This window comes from Pistacia vera, unplaced genomic scaffold (genome assembly GCF_008641045.1).
Source record: "Pistacia vera cultivar Batoury unplaced genomic scaffold, PisVer_v2 Contig58, whole genome shotgun sequence".
NCBI lineage: Eukaryota > Viridiplantae > Streptophyta > Magnoliopsida > Sapindales > Anacardiaceae > Pistacia > Pistacia vera.
The window spans coordinates 571,744-590,405 of record NW_022196423.1 but is presented as its reverse complement, the minus strand read 5'-3'; the positions used below and the strand labels follow the sequence as shown (position 1 = coordinate 590,405).

Sequence of the window (18,662 nt, the reverse complement as noted above, 5' to 3'; positions counted from 1 at the left end):
AACACTATGGAAGAGCTATTCCTGCTCATCATTTATCCTCCATCGTTAGTGTTTAACAAACTCCACACTGGTATTTATAGTATCTAACAGTGATGAACATCAGTAGTTTGCGGCCACAGTTTTTCGAGAGTACTAATTAATAATTAAGCATATGAATTAGTCTTAATTAGAGGACTTAATTTCCTGTAATTACAATACACATTTGACAAATTCTAAACAATAAGCTTGATCAATTCTTAATATCACCATTATCATTAACATTATATAAGAGTTTGTACAATTTCTAAACCCAGTATTTAACAATTTCCCTAATTAATTATAATAATAATCAAGAACAATTAATCAACAAGCTTTCTCTTGCTGTTTCCATTCCAGCCCTATGAACCTGCAAGGCGAAAACCTAATTTTGTGCTCAGAGATCGGTTCAAGCTTCGGTGACCAAACTTGATCCCTCGAGCCAACAAGCAAATCGTACTGTTTCTTTAGCTCCGGCGTGCTGCAAAGCAACGGGCTGGCGGATCCATCTTCATGATCAAGTTGTTTCCCTCTCTGTATAAGCCTGGTTATGAACTCGGGCACCACCTTGATCAAAACCCTACCGTTTTCGGCCTTTATGTATTCGAAGGGACGACACTGGTGGTCGAAGTTGATCACGGGGGAGACCCGTTTGGGGCTGGTGGTTGAAGAGGAAGAAGAAGAACTGAAGGCTGCGAGAGATGAAGCTGAAAGAACGTTGCATGCAAAACGATCGATGGGGAGAACGAAGTACGTTTGACCAGGCGTGAGCTCGTCGTCGATGGCGAGAGCGGGAAGCGGGTGACCGATGAAGAATGAATCTGCATGGCAAACCATTTTGTCCGGGGACTCAAACATGATCTCTCCGGCGATGTGTTTACCCTTGAGAATCCTTGTGTCTCCTTCCCAGAAGATCAACTTTACAGAAGCTTTCAAGGAGTTTTGCTGGAAGCACGGAGATATTGCATTACCCATTTGAGAGAAAGAGAGAGAGATTAGGGTTTACAGAGAAAGATTGGACAATTATATAGAAAAATGAAGGGGGGATTTGGATTTGTTTTGATTTTGACTTGGATAAAGTCTACGTTTGTTCTTTAGTATAGAGCGCGGAGAGAGCTAGGTTAAAGGCGATTGGGGTCGGTGGTCAACCAAGCCGGCTTTGAATCTCTCTTTCTGCAACTCTCTCTCTCTCTCTCTCTCTGCTCCAATCTTAATCAAAGACTTAACTTAGAACTTTAACCTTACCTTTGATTTCATTTAATATGGCTAAATATATCACTCGATCGTTTGGTGGAAGAAGATAACCTAATTTATTTTCTATATATATAAGAAAATCCTTAGAAAATGAAAGGTCCAAGATTTCAGAAATAAATTCTAATTACGTAGAATATTGAAATATATAGATTCATAAGTATATCAAAATTTGTATAACATAAACGAATCTTAAACCAATATAGTTGAACAGAGAACATTAATGTAATATATATATAGCTTTAAAACATGAAATATGAGACTAGTAATATAAACGTATGAAAGTATTCACATTATTATGATAAAATTTTTGAATTTCTTAAAACTCACTCTTTCTTATTGTTTTCATAAGGACCACACCTAATTAATGAATTCATAAGAAGATGTTGAACTTTTGTTTTTAGAGGGATTTTTGAGGTAGTAGATTACCAACGTTTAGTATTGATTTGTAACATATAAGATCATATTCATAATATATATAAGATGAAATGTGTTGATGATGTACTTAGCATTAAGTTTTAAATTACAAATTTAATTATGATAAAATGTAAGATATTATTTCTTGTCTATTTTCTTCCTATATAAACCCTAATAAGATCCCAAAACAATGAGTGATTCAAATTTCAAAATTTAAAACACAAGAAATAAAAGAGAACTTTACACTTGAATAAATGCAATGGATGATCTTCAAACCATTGAATTTTTTACTGTCTCTCTTTGAAGACCTTCCAATAACATGTGAAGTTACCAGAAAGCTAGCCGTTTGACCCAACCCACTTTAAGTAATTTAATAAATAAATAACATATAATAATTATCCATTATGATATAAATATTAATTGTTTCCTGAAAATAAATGATTCTCTTCATCCTTGGAGTGACTGGGTGGCTACTATTAATATATCATTTATGGACCGATTAAGACATATTATATTCTTATATTTTGTTCAAAATACAACAGCTCAAGAAAGTACCCAATTTGTTGATGTATTGATTGAAATCACATGGGTAATGGGTTTGATTTGATTTGATTTTAGGTTCAAGTGCACTGTGATTAATGTTCTTATATTTAAAAAAGATAAAAACCCTTAGAATCCAATACACGTAGCCACATAGTAGATTGTGGATTCAATTGAATCCATTGAACGTTTCAAATTTTTTTTTAAAAATATTAATATTTTATAGATTTTACAATTTTAATCTCACTTAGCTGTCTTTATAAAATGAATTATTAATTAATTTTTTTTAAACTTTTTTCTTTTCTTCATTTTCTCTCATATTATATTTTTTCTTTGGTTGGATACTAAAAAAATGCTACTCATTTGGATTGATGCTAATTTTTTATTTATTTATTTTTTTTACTTAAAATTCTTTTCTTTTAACTTTTTTAATCGATGAAAGATCATAAATTATGGGTTTTTGTTGAGTTTAATAAATGTGTTTGAAATAATTCCTAGATTTTGAGGTGATTTTTGATTTAATCTTGTTTATATTGAGGTATGCGTTAATTAGTTATTGTTTTAAGTTGGGTTTGATAAATTTAGTTATTGAGTTAATTTTGAATAGTTTAAAGAATTGATGAAACCCTAAGTTGTAGAGATTTGGGGATTTGTTTTAGTTTTGATTTAATCTTTGTTTATGTTAATGTATGGGTTAATCTTGGGAGATTAATTGTTAAATGATTGTCTTATTACATATATTGAGAGAGAGATATTTAATGGAATTGTCAACGAAGCAACGTTTTAAGAATATGAAAAATCGTCGAGGATAATTATAAAATTGTTAATTTGGTATATATAACTTTTAAAAGTACATTTTTTATGCTTATTACTTCAGTATCTATTTTATTGTAAATTTATCAACTTTGATGTTTTGAACCTACTGACTCAGAATCCTGACTACGTTCCTGTAGATGACCATCTTGTTTCTCAACAATATATAGTTAGCGTTTGATTACCATAAGTTAACCTTAGTAACACACGGTAGGGGTGTTAAAACAAATGTAAAAAACCAAATATTCGGTTATCTGAAAAACCGGTTTGGTTTAAGAAAAATAAAAAACCGAATTTTTAGTTTACTAATCGGTTTATTATAAAAATATTAAATTAAGATATAAAATAAAAAAATCCGGTTTATTATAAAAATATTAAATTAAAACCAGTTAATCGGTTTTCCTCTTAACTAGTTTGGTTCAATTCTAAGAAAATTCTTGAACCGAAAAACTAGTTCAGTTTTCAAAATCGATTAACTGGTTCGTTAACCGGTTTTGAACACCTCTCATACAGTGACTTTGTTTATCAACAATACGTTTGAAAGACTATTTTGTATTGAAAATTGTTAAATTTTGTTTTTACAGTATTTGTTACCGACAACTATTGATTATTCATATTTTTTAAAATACAAACCGTCCACTCGAGAATTTCTGAGCAAAAATACAAAGTCTAACTTGGGTCTCTATAGATATCTTGGTCTTTAGGGCATGTGACAAAATTTAATGGTTGATAGTAGTATAACTAGTAAGAAAGAAGACAGCTAGCTACCAAAAAGTTTCCAAAATCTTTAAATGAAGGAGACTTCTATGGAAATTTAGACACAAGATCGTCATACCTTTGACCTAATTTAATTGACATATGACCTACTATTTATAATATTCAAATTTAATTAATATATATATATATATATGTGACATATATATTGACACATGATTTATGGTTTATAATATTTAAATTTAAACACAAGATCACCATACTTTTGACCTAATTTAATTGATACATGACCTATGGGTTATAATATTCAAATTTAATTAATATACATACGCGTTAAGACAAGTCGAAAAGTTAATAAGAATAATAATAATAATAAAAACTTTATTGGTAAATTAGGCCTCTTATTGGGAGGACAACTCAATTATTATACTTGACTTAGTCATTGTTGTTTACCTCATCAATTGAAATTTTTTTACTAAAAGACAAGATAAAATATTACTAATAACCTAAAAGATTACTTTAGATGAATTAATTATGTCGTACCGTGAATTTCGTTGTTATTCAAAAATTCTCTGAGCGTTGACGTTTGTAAAATACGAATCTTTATTAATTGGTGTGGTTATAATGTTATATTAAAGAACAAATTTTCACAAGTTTTAATACTAAATCGCTAATTAATTTTTTGTAGATGACCGATAACTGCTCCAACCCAACGCCATTTTGGTGTGGCGTGAAAGATGGCCTTTAAGGGCATCTCCAACCCATACTATTTTGGTGTAAAAAATACCAAAATAGCGTGAAACTGTTGCTCTAATGCAACACTATTTTCTGCACTAATTTAGTGTAGATGAACTATCATACTAAATTTAGTACAATATTGTCATCCACACCAAATTGGTGTGATACTGTTCACACGGCAAATTTTTTTTTTTGTTTTGTTTTGTATTTAAGTTAATTTGATTATTATTTAGAACAATAAATTCATAATAATGATATAATTCAAAAAATAATAAAAAATTAAAAATAAAACTTTATTAAATACAAATATTAAACTACAATAACTCAAATTAACTTATGCACTACGTGTATTATTATGCACAACATGATAATCGAGGATGATCGTAATGTTGATGCATCGATTGAGAATTAGATGGAAGCGCCAACTCCCGAAGCTGAAATTATCGTAGATGAAAATGTTTGATTTCAAAATCAAGGATACAAAAGCTCACCATACTCTTCGAAATGCATTAACTGATCATTTGTGGGAAGAATATACTAATTTAGAAAATTAAATTACTATCAATATGAAATTTTACTTTCGCGTTGTTGTTATCTTTTTTTTTTTGGTATTATTTTATATTAGATGTAATGTTTTTCTATATTAAATGTAATGTTTATCTGATTAAATAAATGCTTAATTTTATTAAATTAGTATAATTTTCAAAGTAATTATTATTTAATAAAAACATCATTCCCAATATTTAATTAATATATACAAAAATAATGAGTGAAATAAATTAATTATTGGTTATTACAATAAAAGAAAAAGAAGGAAAATATTATAAATAATATTCATTTTTGTGTAATATTTGGTGCAATGGGTTAGAGATGTAATAGTGTTTCACACAAAAAATCACACTAGTTTGGTGTGAAACTTACACCAATTTGGTGCAATGGTTTGGAGATAGTCTAACCCAACACCAAACATTGCACCAATTTAGTGTTAATGTATACTGCCACGCCAAATTTGGTGTAGCACTGTTCATACACACCAATTTGACGTGGCATTGTTCAAACACTATAAAAAAAAATATATATATTTTTAAATTTTTTTATTTGTATTTATATTAATTTAATTTGTTTTATATTAATATTTATAATAATAAATTCATAATAGTTATATAATTAAAAAAAATGATGAAAATTAAAAACAAAACTTCATTCAATGCAAATATTAAACTACAATAACTCAAAATAAAAATTAACATTAATTTAAAAATACTAAAATTAAAAGAAAATACAACATAAACTAAAATAACAATTTAATATTCCAATATTCTGGTAGATTATATAATTCAAAAAATGATGAAAAATAACAAATATCATTCTCAATATTTAATTAATATATAAAAAAGTAATGAGTGAAATAAATTAATTGTTGATTATTACATATAAAGAAAAAGAAAAAGAAAGAGAATAATCTAAGGAATATTCTTTTTTGTATAATGTTTAATGGAATAGGCTGGAAATACAATAGTGTTTTACACCAAAAATCACATCAATTTGGTGTGAAACTTACACCAATTTAATGTTTATGGTTGGAGATGGTCTAATAACCTTTCTATTTTTGAAAATTGTGAACGTTTTCAAGAACAACAAACTATTTATATTATTATTATTATTATTATCATTAGTAAGTTTGATTAGCATATGATATGATATAATCTTATTATTTCAAGTGGATTAAATTGGATCTATTCTACTCAATCTATCTATTATCATGTTTGTAAATTAATTAATTTAATATAAAGTTGTAATTTCCATATGTCAAAAGCAGAAACGTATGCAACCAGTTACACACAAACATCACATGCTTTTAATTACTAAACTTATCCCATTTTTCAAACTACTTGAATTAGTCAAACTAATTCGCCAAATTAAATAATTTCACTACAATAACTAAATTATGTAATTGCGTATATTAAATTTTTTATTCAAAATTTAAAATTAAATTATTGGTCGTTTATCTGATTTTCTTACAATTTAGAATCCTTTCTACAATCCAACGTGGTATACGAGTAACAAAATTTCATTTAACATTGAATTTGTTTAGTTAGAAATTAAAATAACTATATTTAACATTGTCTTTTTATTAAATATTGAATTACTTTTGACAAGTCAAGTACTTGTAAATGATTAATTTTTTTTTTATTTAACAATTCTACAATATATTTCTTGAATATTATAAAAACAATCACGTTTGAAACCTTCTCCAATTATAGAATATGTTTTCATTATTGAAGTAATATTATTATTATTATTAATTGTCAAACATTAGGCATTATTGAGTGCAATAATAAAATATATATTAAATTTGCAATTGCAATTAATTTATGTCGATGATCTCTCTATTATTTATTAATTATAGCCGCAATCACGACATTAATTTTATGACTTCAAAGAATCATATTAATTTATTCTCAAACACAAATAAAATATAATGTCAATTTAATTTTCCATGAATTAAATGTTGGGATGAGAATTAAATATTCAACTATTAATATAGTCTAATAAATGAAAAAGTCTATTATAAGACCAAGTTTGGTGTTACATAAGAATTGGATCGATTAAATGTATAAAATTAAAAGTCCAATGTCAAAACTTATTTATTTTTTTGGGTGAGATTAATTAATATTAAACACATTTATAATTAATTGAAAATATTATATACCCCTCTAAAATAATAAAAAACCTCCTTAGATTATTAAGAAAACTTGTTAGTAAAAGTATTTCATAAATTTCGATAATCATGGATAGTTTTAATATTAACTGATCTCAAAGGTTAATATTATGATAATCGATATGTGACTGATCTCCTTGATGGGAAGCATTCTATTAACACCGCCAACTAATACTATATATCATCACTATCACCATGGAGTCATCATCGATCGCACAACTTGCAAAGCTATACATTGGCTTGCTATTGGGGGACCATCACCTCCCCTAACAATAGCGACAAGAGAACTCAAAGTAAGCGTCTTCGTATTTTACGGGACGCCTTGTTTCGGTTCTTGATGAAATCATAAAAAAGCTAGGTTAAAGGAAATAATTAAAGAATCTAAAATATAATATAAATATAATTTATTTGTTATAATTAAACAATTAATCTCTATAATGGACATGTTTTTCATACATAATTAGCTTTAGTTTAAATAGATTCTATAAATTATAGTAGTAGAATGTGAACTCATCTAGTCTTGGTCCATTCTCAATAATTGTTTTAACTTTAATTTGTTTGGTGTACCAAAACATATTACAAACTTAGGACAATATAATTAGAGATGACAATGAGCTCGATATTTCCAGGTACCTGACCCGGTCCGTCCCAAAAAGGTCGAGTTTTATCCGATGTTTGTGGGCTTGGGTTTAGGTCTGGGCTTGATTTTAAGGCCTGACCTCGGGTACGGGCCGAGTCTGGGAATGTCTTCAGACCTGACCCGACAATTTTAGTATTAATTATACTAAATTACCCTTATACTATATATTTAATTACAAGATTATCCTATATATATTCATTTTTCCCAAATCCTTCATCGATGGATGAATGCACTTTATGAAAAGTTATTTATGTATTTGATGAGTATTTAAAAATAAATAAATATTTAAAAATTATTTCTAGAATTAAAAATATAAAAAAAATTAAAATTTATTAATACAGTAAAACCTCTCTATAGTCATAATGTTGAGATTAACTAAATTTATTACTATAAAGAGGTTATAACTTAATAGAAGTGTAATTACAAAAATTATAGTTTTAATTTCTTATTTTATAATTCATGTTTTAATAGTACAGTATTAGGATTTCAATTCATATTTTAGTAACATTAGGATTTCAATACAGCGTTTAAATTGCCTACTTTTGAAACGGATAAAAGATCGTTTCTTAGAACCAGTAAAAATAAGTGTCATTGATGGAACTATAAATACAGACAATTGTCAATGATTTTAAGCACTGCAAAATTAGGACTACTAATGTCAATGAATTGTAAGTTACAAATGAAGTGAATGAGAAGAATAAAAGAGTTACTATAGAATTGAGCGATCAGATTTGACAAATTTACTACACTAATCGAATGGATATTAATGTCTTCTTCGATTATCCAAACGAGCAACAAATCGTGTATACTTTAACCAAAGGAGAAATCATTGTTGCAATTAGACGAGAAGAGAAAGAAAATAATCCTAAGAATAATAGTACGGAAATACAAAAAGTCTTGTGCTGTGAAGCTTTAAACATACTTAAAAAATTAAAAATATTTTAGCTTCAACAAAAAGGTATCCATGCTAATGAGCTGTTACGTACTCGTAAGATAAAAGATGTGATAACAACTTCAAAACATAAATCATTGTCCCAAACAAATTTAAATAGATATTTTATTTCATTTTAAACCTTTAATTTTACATAACATATTTTTTTTTGTAATATACATATAATTATTACTATGTAGAGACAATTTTCCTTAAGGTAGGAATTAGAAAAATTATAACTTATTACAATGTAGAGTTTATTTTTATTTATAACAATCTCAAATTGGGACTATAATTTTTTTATAACTATGTAGAGTTTATTCTTATATAGAGTATCACTATAAAGAGGTTTTACTGTATTTGAAAATTCATATTATAAAATGGACGGCTTGAGCCGAGCCTGAGGTTACAAAAAGCCCGTCGGGCCAGGCTTAGGCTTTACCTGTCATACCCGTGACGAGTTCAGACTGGGCTTAAACCTTTGTCATGAGATCAGGCTTGGGCCTGGGCTAAGGGGTACCCAATCCCGACTCGGCCCATTGCCATCACTATATATAATTCAATCCAATCTTAGACCAAATTATTGTAAAATTTTCCCCATCACACTTTCTCTCGCTCCAATCACTCTTTTCCCGGTGCAAAGCTAGACAATTTTCCAGGGACGGCTAAAGTGTAGTATTTAATGAAAAAGGGGGACAAAGAGAAATTTCATTTTATTTTTTTAACCCAGAAATCTCCAAGACTTGTTTTGCAACCCAAGTTCATAACTGATAGTCTGAAACCCACCAAAACTACGTACTTCTATTCATAAAAACTTTGAACAAGAGACTTTCCTAAGGGCTTACTGGATAAGTTGCCAGGGGAGAAATCAAGACCAAATGCATTCTCTCAAGAACTCTGAAAAGTATTTAATTATAATTCAAGAAATATTTATGAGAAAATTCTTAGAGATGACAAATTCCAAATGAATAACGATTCGTCTAGCTCTCAATACAACAAAATACAAATTGAACTCTTTGGTTTTTTCGACTAAAGCTTATATTATTCAATGACGGATAAGCTCTTAAAGAGTTACAACGAAGCATGCAGAAAATCTTGAAAAAAATTTAATTACTCAAATGGATTAAATACAGAAGAATTTGTTCCACTATTCACATAGATGCATGAGTTGAAAGAGCAAAAACAATTCTGGGTGCTAATTAAAGTGAACTTACGTTCGAGGCAAATATATTTCCACAGTTCAGGTCTATGATTTGAACTCGAGCACGTTTCCAACATGTTCTATTGTTTCCTTTTAGAATCGAGTGACATAGCTTGCACTAGAGCATGCTACTGAATTTCCTGCAACTGATAGCCATTGCTTTTAGCTATTGAAGATTGTTGCTTCTTGCTGAGTTCAACCACATTTCATAGTGCCCTACACCAAAATGAAAGGAGTCCAATTGAGTCATCTCAAGAGAAATTAAATACAGCAAACCGGAGAGAGACCGAGAGAGCCAGTACTGGGCAGAAAAAATTGGGGTAAGGTTTCAAACTTCAGCGTCATGATCAGACTGCTAAACGAATTAAGGCTAGGTTCTAATCAAATGGCAGATCTCGGTTAAGTAATGCTGAATGGCTCACATCTACTTTGCTGTTTGCCAAAGCAAATTGCTGCAACTTGGAATAATCCCCTAAGCCACAATTTTCCCTGGTTTCATCCTTGGCCTCCCGAGACTTTGCATTTTAAATACTCTTCATGTTACCTGCAAGTTCAAATTCGTAAGAGTTTATACTTCATTTTTCATAATGTTTGAAATGCTATAGGCATAAATGAGTATTACAACTGCATTAAAGCCCAAAAACAGGGATGATATGAGCAGAGACGCAATCCAAATTTTTGCTGCCTGGTTCATTAACAGTACTAATGGAAACCTGCTTCATAGTGAAAGCTCAAAGTATTGTATAATACACTAAGTTTGCTAGGTACAACATATTTAGAAAATATTGTATATATAACATTAAAGAGTAATATGGATTCAATTAATATGAACAACTAACCTTATCAGCCAATGTGGAAGCTCTAATTTAGCGGTAATCACCTAGTTAATTAATAAGAATAAACAGTCTTATTGAATAACGTATAATAAAATACAAACTGTTGTAATAAAATTAGTAGACCTACAAAGTTCATCGTACTGATAATTTATTATGAATAAATCTGAAATATAATATGATTAAAAGAGATATGATGAGAAATACAAAGCTTTTCTTCATTCAGTTCAGATATCAATTAGAAAATCAATGAGATTCTGTTTATAGAGTGCCCAAACTGCAGCTGCCCTATTGATCAAATGAAAACTTTCACCAAGAATAAAGCAAACGGAAGTAGTATGTCTTAGATGGTGGAGTTATCCACTGCTTTACATAACTACTCCTTGAATTATGACCATTTTAATTATCTTAAAATGGTAGAAATCCAAGGAAGAGTATTATGTAAAGATGGATGTTCCATCTCTTAGCGCTACTCTCATTGTTGTTTCAATGCAGGTGATTCTACAATTTGATACATGCCTTAATTTACTTTATCTTGGCCTAGCTCACTTGGCTCACACACGCTGCATGGGCTCTATAAATGCTTATGTTATTGTAATTTTTTTTATTGTCCAAACAGAAAAAATGCTTCAATTTATTTGTTCTTCCTCCTCTAGTTAATTTATTTCAATTAAAATAATTATTCACAACACGTTATTAGCATGATGAGCTCCATATATATTAACGATATCACAAGAGCTTATTATTATCTAAGCATTAAATCTACTATGTATTATTTGACATAGATCTTTGTTGTTATGTTCTTATGGTTGGTACTAAATTAGACCTTCCATAGGCTCACATCACTGATTTGAAGTAGATCAAGTTTCTTTTTGGTTTTTTGGGTAACTAAAAATATGCTTTGTTGTATCTTTTCTCTATAATTGATTTTTAAGAAATAAAAAAACCCCAATCTTCATTACATCTTCCTATCATCTACACTCACTCTTGTCAATTTCTTTTCCATCTTTCTCATTTTTATTATTTCTATTCCCTGTTTCTTCTTCTCTCCTAATTAGCCCTGCCATTTCTCTTCACGGTCCTAAATCTCCAAGTCAATGACACCTCAGGTAATTCGCAAAACAAAACTGGCTCCTATACTGATACTAATTTTACCTCTAACTTTCCAGTTAATTTTTTAAAATCTAAATTACCTGCAGAGCAGAATACAAGTGTAAACCTCTATCGAAATGCTTAACTAAACTGAAAACATAACACTTATCAAAAAGGTAGAATTGATCTAACCTCCACCATACAGATTACATATATTAACACAAGTCAGTGTGGTGACTTCAAGGTTTCCTTATACACTCCACACACTTCTAGAGCAAACATGTGAACAGAAAGGTTAAAGATACAAGAAGATAATTCAAGCTCATGGTATGGCATAACAAATTAAAATAAAGAATAAGAAGTGCGGATATCTGACCTCTGTATATACCTAACATGCTGCAAAACGAATGCAACATGAACTTGCGAAGAAGTACTTGGTACTACAATCATTCCAATGGCTGCAAGTGAAACCAATTAGAATTTATCATCTGGGGCAAATCCCCTTTGTAGCATTTCATCGTGGAAACGGAATGCCTCCTTTAAATTGTTTTGGCTGACATGTCCATTTATCAGTGAAGTGTACGTGGACCTATCAGGATTTACACCTTTCTCAATCATTCTCCGAAGTACGAGCTGAGCCTCTTGCATATTTCCTTGTCTACAAAACCCACTCAAAATTACATTGTATGTAATAACATCAGGCAGTAGTCCTTGATTTTCCATCTTGCTAACCAGAACACTTACTCGGTCCATATTCTCTTCCTTTACAAAGCCGTTAATAAGAGTATTATATGTTATGCTATCAGGAACAACCCCTTCTGAGATCATCTTACTTAAGAATTCATCAGCCTTTGATGCATCACCTGAACGACAATACCCCTTTATAATTATGTTACAAGTCACAAGAGTTGGCTTAATACCTTTCCTAACCATCTCATACCACAACCTGAATGCCTCAGTAACATGACCCATACAGCAAAATCCATTTATTAAAATCCCATATGAAATATAATTTGGGAAAATTTTTCGAGAGATCATATCAGTCCATAACTCGTTAGCTTTATCCATTTCACCAACCTTGCAAAACCCATCAATCAGTGTGTTGTATGTCACAATGTCAGGCTTAATACTCTTTTGAGTCATCATATCAAAAAGGTTGAGTGCTTTCGTCATATTTCCATCCTTACAGTTTCCATGAATTAATGTGGTGAAAGTATAAAAATCAGGAAATACACCCCTTTCCAACATCTCCTTAAACAGCTCATCTGCATCAGCGAGCATCTTTGTCCTGCAGAGTCCATTCAAAATAGTATTGTACGTAACGACATCCATAATACAACCCTGCTCTAGCATCTCATCCCGCATTTTCAATGCCTCCAACATGAAGCCGTTTCTACAATACCCATCTATAAGGATGGTATAAACAACAGTATCCAGAGCTACTCCAGCACTCTTCATATGTCTAAAATACATTAATGCTCGATCAAGCTGCCCACTCCTTGAGAATACTCCAATCAGTGAACTAAAGCTAACTAAATCTGGAACAACACCTCGACGAGACATTTCACCTAAAATTTCTTCAGCTTCCAAAATATTATCCTTTCTACAACTCTGAACAAGAAGTGTGTTATAAGTAGCAGTATCAGGGGTTAACCCCATTTGCAAAATCTCATCCAAAACTTCCTTTGCTCTCTCATATCTTCCCTTCCTGCATAAACCATTAATAAGAGAATTATAAGTATAAACACCCGGTCTCAAACCCTTTCCCGACATTGAGTTCATCAACTCAAAAGCTTCTTCCACTTGCCCTTCACGACAATACGCGTTGATCAGCGTATTATTTGTCACAATGTCTGGATAAATCCCTTTCTCTTCCATCTTGCATAAGAACAACTTAGTACTATCGATTTTGTGATCTTTACACAATGCATTAACCATAATATTTAAAGTATAAACGTTCAATTCAATACCACTTCTATCAACCTCTGCATAAACTTGCCATGCCAAATCAACCCAACCAATCTTCACTAACCCACCAAGAAGACTATTGCAAGCATTGATAGAAACACAAATTCCTTTATTTCTCAATACGAGAAAGGCCTCTGATCCTTCTCTTAACTTCCTAGCTTGAACATAAGTCCTAATAAACAAATCAAAAACTAACTCATTAGACCCACAATTCTTATACGTAGAAACCAAAGACTCAACAATTTCTACTCGTGAAACACCACTCTTTCTAACCATCCTAAGAATCAAAGCTTGTGCATCAGATAATCGTCTACTTCGCACCAAAATGTGAATCATTGCACTCAAAGACAAAGACGAATGCTTAAAATTAGCACAATTCAAGGCAATAAAATCAATAAATCTCTGACCCAAATGCAGATTATCACGCAGACGATATAAAACCTCAACTACAGTAACTGGGTTCAAGCGAAATTGATAGTGACGCAAAGAGTTAACATTCCATTGCTTTAAATTGAATAATATTTTCTCCACCAAAAAAGAATCTGAGACTGATTCAGTTGACGGATTCCGAGAGGCTTGCAGGGTGTGCAGGGTTCTGAGGGTTTGGAGAGAGGATGTGAGGGTGAATTTCTGAAGAAGTAGGCGCTGAATCTTTGACATATTTGAAGTGTAGGTGTGTGTTTACGGGTTTAAGTTCGGTTACCGCAACTGAAAGTCTGAAAGCAACTCTTTCAAAATAATCACAACACCTCCATAAAACAAAGATTCTTTGTAAAAACCATAAACCAGACACTAAAACCCACCGATGACTTAAAGACGGCCACGTCTCCGGCACTGAAGCTGCTTATGTTAAGTCCATTGATACAAACTGATAGATATTGAAACGCAGAACACATAAGGAGAAAACAAGAGGAATTTGGCAACTGATATTTCTGAAGAGTGAAATGAGAGAAGTGAAAGGTCAGATTAATGGGCTCAACTGAGGTTTATGAGATTCATTCAGTTCAGATATCAATTAGAAAATCAATGAGATTCTGTTTATAGAGTGCCCAAACTGCAGCTGCCCTATTGATCAAATGAAAACTTTCACCAAGAATAAAGCAAATGGAAGTAGTATGTCTTTGATGGTGGAGTTATCCACTGCTTTACATAACTACTCCTTGAATTACGACCATTTTAAATATCTTAAAATGGTAGAAATCCAAGGAAGAGTATTATGTAAAGATGGATGTTCCATCTCTTAGCGCTACTCTCATTGTTGTAACAATGCAGGTGATTCTACAATTTGATACATGCTTTAATTTACTTTATCTTGGCCAAGCTCACTTGGCTCACACATGCTGCATGGGCTTTATAAATGCTTATGTCATTGTAATTTTTTTTAATTGTCCAAACAGAAAAAGTGCTTCAATTTATTTGTTCTTCCTCCTCTAGTTAATTTATTTCAATTAAAATAATTATTCACAACACGTTATCAGCACAATGAGCTCCATATGTATTAACGGTATCACAAGAGCTTATTATTATCTAAGCATTAAATCTACTATGTATTATTTGACATAGATCTTTGTTGTTATGTTCTTATGGTTGGTACTAAATTAGACCTTCCATAGGCTCACATCACTGATTTGAAGTAGATCAAGTTTCTTTTTGGTTTTTTGGGTAACTAAAAATATGCTTTGTTGTATCTTTTCTCTATAATTGATTTTTAAGAAATAAAAAAACCCCAATCTTCATTACATCTTCCTATCATCTACACTCACTCTTGTCAATTTCTTTTCCATCTTTCTCATTTTTATTATTTCTATTCCCTGTTTCTTCTTCTCTCCTAATTAGCCCTGCCATTTCTCTTCACGGTCCTAAATCTCCAAGTCAATGACACCTCAGGTAATTCGCAAAACAAAACTGGCTCCTATACTGATACTAATTTTACCTCTAACTTTCCAGTTAATTTTTTAAAATCTAAATTACCTGCAGAGCAGAATACAAGTGTAAACCTCTATCGAAATGCTTAACTAAACTGAAAACAGAACACTTATCAAAAAGGTAGAATTGATCTAACCTCCACCATACAGATTACATATATTAACACAAGTCAGGGTGGTGACTTCAAGGTTTCCTTATACACTCCACACACTTCTAGAGCAAACATGTGAACAGAAAGGTTAAAGATACAAGAAGATAATTCAAGCTCATGGTATGGCATAACAAATTAAAATAAAGAATAAGAAGTGCGGATATCTGACCTCTGTATATACCTAACATGCTGCAAAACGAATGCAACATGAACTTGCGAAGAAGTACTTGGTACTACAATCATTCCAATGGCTGCAAGTGAAACCAATTAGAATTTATCATCTGGGGCAAATCCCCTTTGTAGCATTTCATCGTGGAAACGGAATGCCTCCTTTAAATTGTTTTGGCTGACATGTCCATTTATCAGTGATGTGTACGTGGACCTATCAGGATTTACACCTTTCTCAATCATTCTCCGAAGTACGAGCTGAGCCTCTTGCATTCTTCCTTGTCTACAAAACCCACTCAAAATTACATTGTATGTAATAACATCAGGCAGTAGTCCTTGATTTTCCATCTTGTTAACCAGAACACTTACTCGGTCCATATTCTCTTCCTTTACAAAGCCGTTAATAAGAGTATTATATGTTATGCTATCAGGAACAACCCCTTCTGAGATCATCTTACTTAAGAATTCATCAGCCTTTGATGCATCACCTGAACGACAATACCCCTTTATAATAATGTTACAAGTCACAAGAGTTGGCTTAATACCTTTCCTAACCATCTCATACCACAACCTGAATGCCTCAGTAACATGACCCATACAGCAAAATCCATTTATTAAAATCCCATATGAAATGTAATTTGGGAAAATTTTTCGAGAGATCATATCAGCCCATAACTTGTTAGCTTTATCCATTTCACCAACCTTGCAAAACCCATCAATCAGTGTGTTGTATGTCACAATGTCAGGCTTAATACTCTTTTGAGTCATCATATCAAAAAGGTTGAGTGCTTTCGTCATATTTCCATCCTTACAGTTTCCATGAATTAAAGTGGTGAAAGTATAAAAATCAGGAAATACACCCCTTTCCAACATCTCCTTAAACAGCTCATCTGCATCAGCGAGCATCTTTGTCCTGCAGAGTCCATTCAAAATAGTATTGTAAGTAACGACATCCATAATACAACCCTGCTCTAGCATCTCATCCCGCATTTTCAATGCCCCCAACATGAAGCCGTTTCTACAATACCCATCTATAAGGATGGTATAAACAACATTATCCGGAGCTACTCCAGCACTCTTCATATGTCTAAAATACATTAATGCTCGATCAAGCTGCCCACTCCTTGAGAATACCCCAATCAGTGAACTAAAGCTAACTAAATCTGGAACAACACCTCGACGAGACATTTCACCTAAAATTTCTTCAGCTTCCAAAATATTATCCTTTCTACAACTCTGAACAAGAAGTGTGTTATAAGTAGCAGTATCAGGGGTTAACCCCATTTGCAAAATCTCATCCAAAACTTCCTTTGCTCTCTCATATCTTCCCTTCCTGCATAAACCATTAATAAGAGAATTATAAGTATAAACACCCGGTCTCAAACCCTTTCCCGACATTGAGTTCATCAACTCAAAAGCTTCTTCCACTTGCCCTTCACGACAATACGCGTTGATCAGCGTATTATTTGTCACAATGTCTGGATAAATCCCTTTCTCTTCCATCTTGCATAAGAACAACTTAGTACTATCGATTTTGTGATCTTTACACAATGCATTAACCATAATATTTAAAGTATAAACGTTCAATTCAATACCACTTCTATCAACCTCTGCATAAACTTGCCATGCCAAATCAACCCAACCAATCTTCACTAACCCACCAAGAAGACTATTGCAAGCATTGATAGAAACACAAATTCCTTTATTTCTCAATACGAGAAAGGCCTCTGATCCTTCTCTTAACTTCCTAGCTTGAACATAAGTCCTAATAAACAAATCAAAAACTAACTCATTAGACCCACAATTCTTATACGTAGAAACCAAAGACTCAACAATTTCTACTCGTGAAACACCACTCTTTCTAACCATCCTAAGAATCAAAGCTTGTGCATCAGATAATCGTCTACTTCGCACCAAAATGTGAATCATTGCACTCAAAGACAAAGACGAATGCTTAAAATTAGCACAATTCAAGGCAATAAAATCAATAAATCTCTGACCCAAATGCAGATTATCACGCAGACGATATAAAACCTCAACTACAGTAACTGGGTTCAAGCGAAATTGATAGTGACGCAAAGAGTTAACATTCCATTGCTTTAAATTGAATAATATTTTCTCCACCAAAAAAGAATCTGAGACTGATTCAGTTGACGGATTCCGAGAGGCTTGCAGGGTGTGCAGGGTTCTGAGGGTTTGGAGAGAGGATGTGAGGGTGAATTTCTGAAGAAGTAGGCGCTGAATCTTTGACATATTTGAAGTGTAGGTGTGTGTTTACGGGTTTAAGTTCGGTTACCGCAACTGAAAGTCTGAAAGCAACTCTTTCAAAATAATCACAACACCTCCATAAAAGAAAGATTCTTTGTAAAAACCATAAACCAGACACTAAAACCCACCGATGATTTAAAGACGGCCACGTCTCCGGCACTGAAGCTGCTTATGTTAAGTCCATTAATACAAACTGATGGATATTGAAACGCACAACATATAAGGAGAAAACAAGAGGAATTTGGCAACTGATATTTCTGAAGAGTGAAATGAG

The 18,662-nt window shown here is 31.8% G+C and overlaps 3 protein-coding genes across 6 annotated transcripts; all 3 read right to left on the bottom strand.

The window, feature by feature from the left end:
- Positions 1-342: 342 nt before the first annotated feature.
- Positions 343-990, bottom strand: LOC116109427. Its single transcript, XM_031395640.1, has one exon. The coding sequence runs from the start codon at positions 988-990 to the stop codon at positions 343-345; it is 648 nt and encodes a 215-aa protein (XP_031251500.1).
- An 8,809-nt stretch (positions 991-9,799) lies between these two features.
- On the bottom strand, positions 9,800-14,809 carry LOC116109462 (pentatricopeptide repeat-containing protein At5g01110-like). Of its 4 annotated transcripts, none has more exons than XM_031395676.1 (3): positions 12,284-14,809; positions 10,285-10,526; positions 9,800-10,198 (listed from the first exon to the last, which is right to left on the bottom strand). In XM_031395676.1, exon 1 carries the CDS (start codon positions 14,533-14,535, stop codon positions 12,382-12,384), a length of 2,154 nt encoding a protein of 717 aa, XP_031251536.1. In that variant the 5' UTR covers positions 14,536-14,809; the 3' UTR covers positions 9,800-10,198; positions 10,285-10,526; positions 12,284-12,381. The 4 variants fall into 4 exon arrangements, with proteins under 4 accessions (XP_031251536.1, XP_031251535.1, XP_031251534.1 ...); XM_031395675.1 differs by having other exon boundaries at positions 10,405-10,526; XM_031395674.1 differs by having other exon boundaries at positions 9,800-10,526.
- Positions 14,810-15,425: 616 nt separating this feature from the next.
- On the bottom strand, positions 15,426-18,458 carry LOC116109456 (pentatricopeptide repeat-containing protein At5g01110-like). Its single transcript, XM_031395667.1, has one exon. It carries the CDS (start codon positions 18,371-18,373, stop codon positions 16,220-16,222), a length of 2,154 nt encoding a protein of 717 aa, XP_031251527.1. The 5' UTR covers positions 18,374-18,458; the 3' UTR covers positions 15,426-16,219.
- Between the last annotated feature and the right edge of the window lie 204 nt (positions 18,459-18,662).

What these genes read in the sequence shown, in the direction of transcription:
- LOC116109427 (XM_031395640.1), bottom strand. Translation starts at nt 990, where the DNA reads ATGGGTAATGCAATATCTCCGTGCTTCCAGCAAAACTCCTTGAAAGCT.
- LOC116109462 (XM_031395674.1), bottom strand. Translation starts at nt 14,535, where the DNA reads ATGTCAAAGATTCAGCGCCTACTTCTTCAGAAATTCACCCTCACATCC.
- LOC116109456 (XM_031395667.1), bottom strand. Translation starts at nt 18,373, where the DNA reads ATGTCAAAGATTCAGCGCCTACTTCTTCAGAAATTCACCCTCACATCC.